The sequence below is a fragment of the Trichomonas vaginalis genome (genome assembly GCF_026262505.1).
Source record: "Trichomonas vaginalis G3 chromosome Unknown ctg_121, whole genome shotgun sequence".
NCBI classification, from domain to species: Eukaryota; Parabasalia; order Trichomonadida; family Trichomonadidae; genus Trichomonas; species Trichomonas vaginalis.
In genome coordinates, this window is record NW_026529208.1 from 1 (window position 1) to 6741 (window position 6741).

At 33.5% G+C, this 6741-nt stretch overlaps 2 protein-coding genes and 4 pseudogenes across 6 annotated transcripts, besides 1 other annotated feature; 2 read left to right on the top strand and 4 right to left on the bottom strand.

The window, feature by feature from the left end:
* Window positions 1–6741: part of a mobile genetic element that runs on past the window's edge.
* Window positions 985–1933, bottom strand: TVAGG3_1076360 (annotated as a pseudogene). The gene has a single exon. A coding segment is annotated over exon 1 (949 nt).
* TVAGG3_1076370 lies at window positions 2297–2738 on the top strand (annotated as a pseudogene). The gene has a single exon. A coding segment is annotated over exon 1 (442 nt).
* Window positions 3136–3732, bottom strand: TVAGG3_1076380 (annotated as a pseudogene). Its single transcript has one exon. A coding segment is annotated over exon 1 (597 nt).
* On the top strand, window positions 3840–4214 carry TVAGG3_1076390 (uncharacterized protein; the record flags this gene model as incomplete). The annotated part of the gene is made up of 1 exon (XM_053888464.1): window positions 3840–4214. The coding sequence occupies one exon, from the start codon at window positions 3840–3842 to the stop codon at window positions 4212–4214; it is 375 nt and encodes a 124-aa protein (XP_053744406.1).
* TVAGG3_1076400 (organellar and viral DNA polymerase type B) lies at window positions 4855–5175 on the bottom strand (the record flags this gene model as incomplete). The annotated part of the gene is made up of 1 exon (XM_053888465.1): window positions 4855–5175. One exon carries the CDS (start codon window positions 5173–5175, stop codon window positions 4855–4857), a length of 321 nt encoding a protein of 106 aa, XP_053744407.1.
* On the bottom strand, window positions 5982–6373 carry TVAGG3_1076410 (annotated as a pseudogene). The gene has a single exon. A coding segment is annotated over exon 1 (392 nt).

Consider the following 6741-nt stretch of genomic DNA (forward strand, 5'->3'; position numbering starts at 1 on the left):
TCTGCAACCTTTGATGGAATCTATGTTTTTCATAAATGTATCTGCATCCCGGATAAACTTACATGCTTCAGAAATGACACCAGTTGTTGTCATTTGCTAACAAAACACTGCTGTAGTAGTTATATGGAAATACTTCTTTCGGTCCTGTTTGTAAGTTAAACATAGCAGGAAATAGTTTAAGCTTCTTATTTATAACACTGTAAGAGTCTTTTATAATAATTGCCCTTCCTTTATATAAGCCAGTTATTTGCATTGTTCGTGAACCTTTAATGATGGGAGTATCCTTCACTTCTGTCATGTGTCTTAAGATGAAGTTTATTCATAACTGAGGTTATGGAAATATATTAAACTCTTGTCAGGAAGTCGTTCCAAAAATTCTGTTGCACAGTTCTGACCCCAAATGCTTTCACTCACTGAACCATCTTCACTGTCATAACAGATGTTAAAAGCTTTATGAAAGCCATCCGGTACTACACTCAAAGTCAGCAAAGAAAACGTGCTCAGGAATGAATTTACATTTAGCTTTATTTACTTCTTTTGACTCTGCTTTCTTCTTCAGTTGTACACAATACTTTGGAGCATATGTCAAATCTTTAAATGGTGCAAGGTTCTGTTTATATAAGTCAGTAGTATATGTGAAAAGTTCTCCATAAGAAATAGGTTCGAAATATTTGCACTCCCACAATGTTTTCATAACATCCCATAACGGTGTTGTTCTATCATAACGAACTACATATTTATCTTCTCTCTTTGTATAAATCTTCATCTGTTTCTCAATGTTCATTCCACCACAAGCTTTGAGAATTTCTTTATAGTTTCGAATGAAGTATGTTGTCATTGGAAGTCTTTCATTTAGCATGTAGTGGTCTTCAACAAGAAGTAAGTCAATAGTTCTAACAGTTTCGCATTCTTTTGGTATGTATCTCTTTATTTCATTATGTCTTGAGTCATTGAAATAACCAATGGTAACATTAAATGCTATACCTGTTGCGTCAGAAATTTCTTGTACTTTACTTTGAGGAAAGTCTCTAACACGAATGACTTCTCTCATGTGGTCAATAGTTTCTTCATTTACTCCAGCCTGAATGCAAGCATAAACGAAACAATTGTCCTCTGTCATAAGTATTGCAGTTCTTTTGTTCAGTTCATTGAAGATTTGGTAGCGTTCAAGATTTATAGGTAATGTGCAAAGATACTTCCATAACTGACCGCTTCTCTTCTTATAAAACTTCTTTTCACCATTATCTTTCCAAAAGCTTTCTATAAGTGCTGGGTTTCCTGTTTGCTTAAGAGCTTCCAAAATGGCTTTCTGGTCATTTGTCAGTGTGCTTTCATCTCTATATGGTCTCTTTTTTGGTTTGCCTTTCTTTACATCTGACATCGTTAAGCCTTCATATTCTGTTAAATCATACATCTTTATTTCGGTAAGATTCTTTATGTTTGTCAAGAAGAAGTCATAGTGCATTTCAACAATACCTGCAGCATTTGCTTCTATCTCTGATATAAAATTCTCCTTCAAGAGCTGATGTAGTAATGTTCCAATATTATTGAGGTTTAACGTAGAACATTCATACTTTCCACCAAGTTTATAACATACCATCCATCTTTGTTGGGAGTTTATTTTAATCTTCTCTAAGAGTCTCATGAAAACCTTACCGAAATGTTTGTGTAAGTAGTCTCTGTTTGGTTCATCTAAAGCTTCGATGTTAAAGTCAATGAGTCTATTGCCTGTCTTAACATTCCTCTTCCTATTCTCTTCATCTTTCTTTAACCATCTCTCACCTTCTTTTGGTTTGTCGTCAATGGAACGAATGACATCATTAGCTTTACGAACTTGTTCTATAGCACTTTTAAACATCTCTCTTCTCTGTTGTTTCAGTGTGTCGTCTCTTCTTCTTGTTTCACCAACGTTTGCATTTGTTATGTCAAACATCTCTTGACGAACATCATGAGGTATTGAACGTCTATGATATAAGTCAATAGCAACGTCATTTAAAGGAAAAGTTCTTGCATGGACTTCGTCCTCGCCGCGTTGCGACTTTATGAACTCATGAATTCTATCATAACTTATTGCACCATTGTAGTCTTTAATGAAGTCAGCGAGTGCTTTTTTGTTTGTCGCGTAATGCTTTGCAACATCTATATTAGCTTCTGTAAGAAGTTGTTTTATTTCCGAGTGTTCTAACTTAGACAACTTCCGATACATCTTTAGTAGGAAATAAAAAAATATTTTTTGAAAAAATTAGATTAGATTTTTTTAAGTTATTTTTCAAAATAATTTAATATTTTTATTTTAATGAAACACATGCAAGATTGCAAGTTCTTTTCATACAATGCTCTCGCTACTGCCATCAAGAATGAGTTCAATAATGCTTCAAATGTTAATGTTATCTTTAACAAGAAGTTTGTGAAAGAATCTAAGTTCGGTCAGTATGTCAGACCATTAGCTATTGTCATTGACCGCAAACGTTATACTTCACAAGAGTTAGCAGTAGTTTTGAAACAAAAGGGTTTCTTCGTGAATGTCAAAGATACTCATTATACTGTTATAAAGAACTCTAATATTGACTTCTTCAGTATTGCTTTAATCTTTCCGAACAGAAAGAATATAAGAAGGGTGAAACAAATGTGAAATATTATCCTTCATCTCTGAAGACAATAACGAACAAAGATGTTATACAAAATTCTTACCAAAGGTTGAAGAAGCTTCTATTGACATTGACGAAGGAAGTGAAATGGTTGAAGAAATTGACCCTGAAGCTATTTAACCAAAAATATATTTTTGGTGAAGAGGTGAGATTTCACCTGTTTTTTCACCTCATTCTCTCTTCGTTAATGTTGTCGTGACTTCTTCGTTAATGTTGTCGTGACTTCATTCTTCCTCTTTGAAGTTATCGAAATATTCTGTTATTTTTTCCTTCAGTAATGGTAAGTCTTCTTTGAAGGTAAGTATTGTGCAACCTTTGATGTCATAGTGTGTTTGAGGAAGAGTATTTTTGACAATTTCTTTATTTGCTCATTCGGTGTCATTGAAATCGGTAAGTTTTCACGATAGAACCAGTTTCTGTCAGATTTATATATTTTAGCAAGGTCGTAAAAGCTTTTGTTGTTTCTTCTGACTAAATGCAACATAACCATATCTCTGTCTTCTTCATTCTCCAACTCTTCAGTATAAATCATATACTTATAGTTCTTTTCCTTTCCTTTTGGTACTGAACGCGGTATTCTTTTCTGTATGCTTTTGTCTTTGGATTCAATGACTTCATCTTTTGCTTGAAGTTTCTTTTCCATCTCTCCACGTTCTTGTCTGTGAAGTTCGTCAAGAAGTTTGTAAATATTCCAAGCATAACGTGGTGAAGCCCACATTGCAACTGCATTTACTAAAAGTCTATGAACATAATATCCTCTCAAACCGTTTGGCAATTTTTCACGGTTTTCATAGAGTTTTGGCGACTGGGATTTTTTACCTACTCGCTGTTCTTCACTGTTTTCAGAAAAAAGTACGTCTCGCTGTGCTTCACTTAATAGTTCTATGGTGCTTTGGTTCCTAAACCAGTCTTTAGGAAGCTTAGTATCTGGAGCAAAACAAGCCGTCAAAATACTTTGCATTTGGTACATGTCGTCTTTGACAGAACGAATGAGTCTCAATTGTTTGTTATACTGTATGTATTCGTATTCTTCATTTATGACTTCATGAACGATAGCAGTTGTTGTGTTCTCTAATGTTGACATATCTGTCTTTACATACAGGATAAAAAAATAAATAAAATAAAAACTAACTTTATTTTTTTTGAGATAAACACTATTTCTTCACAACATTAAATTTTATCCTGTATGAAATGACTTTAAAAAGATTATTGACTGACTTCGAATACTATCTCATTGACGCACTGACAGACCCTCAAAACTGTGTTGAAAGTTCTTTAAGCTTTAAGATTGAAGGTACGACGCATTTTGTCTTCACTTACGTATTGAAAGAATATGACCGTTATCATAACGAAGTGAATCAAACACTAATAAAATTTGTAGATAAAAAATTGGTTAACAATGAATATTTTAAACGTGAAGACCCAAACACTGCTGGAGATGATGAAGAATACAGACAAGTTATTGAAAAAAATAACGCAAGATTAGATGCAATAGAAAAGAAGTTTAATGAATGTCTTACAAACACGTATGAATATCTTATGCAGTGGGAAGCCAGATGGAAATAAATTTACGTCAAATATGCAATTTATAAAATCTTATGTCGACAGGCTACGTAGCACAGTGGTCTAAGGTGGTGTTATGGAGGGGTCAGGGTCTGTGGTTCGAACCGCGACAGCGCCGTATTTTCTTATTTTCTTTATTTGTCTTGTTTGTCGTGAATAAAAAGTGTCATAAAAGTGCTCTATCTTCCACGGGAATAAATAAAAAATTTACTTTATTTCTTCTTTATTTCTTTGTTCCCGTGGAAGAAGGGTTTTTGCCGTTTTTTCTCAGCCGAAATCAACGATTTTTTCATTTTTGGAATCCTTAGCAAATGAGGAATCTTTTCTCTCGTGGAAGCTTTGACCAAAAATATAATTTAGGTGAAGAGGTGAGATTTCACCTCTTTTTTCACCTAATTTTTCACCCTCATGACTTTGTCATAACTTCTTCGTAAATGCTTTGTCATAACTTCTTCGTAAATGCTTTGTCAAGATTTCCTCGTAAATGCTTTGTCATAACTTCTTCGTAAATGCTTTGTCATAACTTCTTCGTAAATGCTTTGTCATGACTTCTTCGTAAATGAGTGTAAATGACCAAAAATATAATTTAGGTGAAGAGGTGAGATTTCACCTCTTTTTTCACCTAATTTTTCACCTCTTTTTTTCACAAGCGTTTTACATGAATTGTACGATGTATATTTGAAATCCTAAACAGTTTTGTAGCTTCTATTTCTTCGCTGAGGATATCAAAAGTTTTAACAATGCCGAAAGTCTCTTTATATTTCTTCTTGACGTCAGATAGAAGGAAATCTTCTACTGTTGGATAGTTTTTGTTCAGAAATGCTAACATGTCCATTTTATCTTCTGCTGGCTTTTCTGCTTCTTTCTTTAAGTCTGCATAGTCGTTTCGCATTCTTTCTATCTCTTTGACGGAGTAGTTATATTTCCTTATTGCTGCTTTACATTTTGAACATTGTGGGTTCATTTTTGCATTATACATTGAAATTTGACCTGCTAGAACAACTAAAGTGTCAATTGCTCTCTTCATCTCAAACATAGCGGGTCTTAGTTGTTCGTTCCATACTTTGCCTCTTCTATCTTTATCTCTTATTTCCCAAACACATTCAGCAACTAACGAAACAAAGTTGTCGTAGGTCTTAAATTCTTCAGATTTATATATGTCAGAAACATTCTTATATACCATATCGCAATCTTTGTCCATAACTTTATGGTTGCAATGAAAACCAAGGAATTCATAATTTACTTTACGTATGAACTTCTTTATTTCTACTGAGTCAGTTGCTTTGACTTCAATTTCGTCGAATTCAGGAATAGTTAGTTTTTGATGCTGAATTTCAGGTAGTTTAGGTAAATGGTCGATGAGGTCCTCCATTTCATAAAGATACTGTTCATTTGTTTCATCTTTCGCACTACAGTCTAAATTACTTGTTAAAAGTTCCTGCTTAATTTTTTGTATTTCTGTTTCGAAAGTAAATGAAGAAGGAATGAAGCTTTCCATCTCTACTAACATAGATGTTGGATTCATGACTAACGAGTTTGGTGAAGTTGTTGTGGACAGAGTCCCGCCGTTCGCGGCTTGAATTGTTGTTGTGCCGATTGTTGAAATCATATCTTTTATACAAAATAAAAATAAATAAAAATAAAACTAACTTTATTTTTTCTATCTTAAGGAAATTCACGAAAATTCACGAGGGTGAAAAAACAGGTGAGATCTCACCTCTTCACCTAAATTATATTTTTTGGTGAATTCAATAAAAATAAATGGTTCATTTACTCACAATATTTTTTTACAAAACGACCCCAAACTTTTAACTTCTTTTCTGCAGCTTCAAATGCTATCTTAGCGAGTTCATATTCTCTAAATTCTCTCTTTAAATCTTCTTGTTCCATTGGTCTAGTTCGTATGGAGAATCTCTATAACCATAATATATCTCACGTTCATGTTCTAATTGTTTTTCACACATTTTTCCAACTTCTTCTTCGAACAAAGGTTTAGCATTCTCCACTGTATCTTCGAGTTCTTCTTCATCTAACTTCTCATGAACTTTCTTGTCTATGGAGTCCATAATATCTTTGACATAAAATGCATACTTTACAGAGCACCATTCAGCAACAAAATGAACGAGGTCAGCATGTATGTAAATACCTTTGAATTCATTCATAACGCCCTTAGTAAGCTCATAAAATGCTTGTTTTGAGGTTGAGCCACTTTTGGCTCGACCGTATTCTTTCAACCAAAACTCAAAATTTCCTGCATTTTAGCACTATTGAGAAATCTGTTTAAATGGTTTAACTTTCCTGCTTCTCTTGCCATCTTTGTTGCATTAATGTAACCATCCTTGTCTCTACGTAAGACTTCAATACCGTTATAAGTGCCTTTTGTGAATGTTTCACCATTAGATTTGTTCGTGAATGTTTTTTGCTTCGACTGACATTATTGTCTTTACATACAAAATAAAAAATAAATAAAAATAAAACTAACTTTATTTTTTCTATCTTAAGGAAATTCACGAAAATTCAAGAGGTGAAA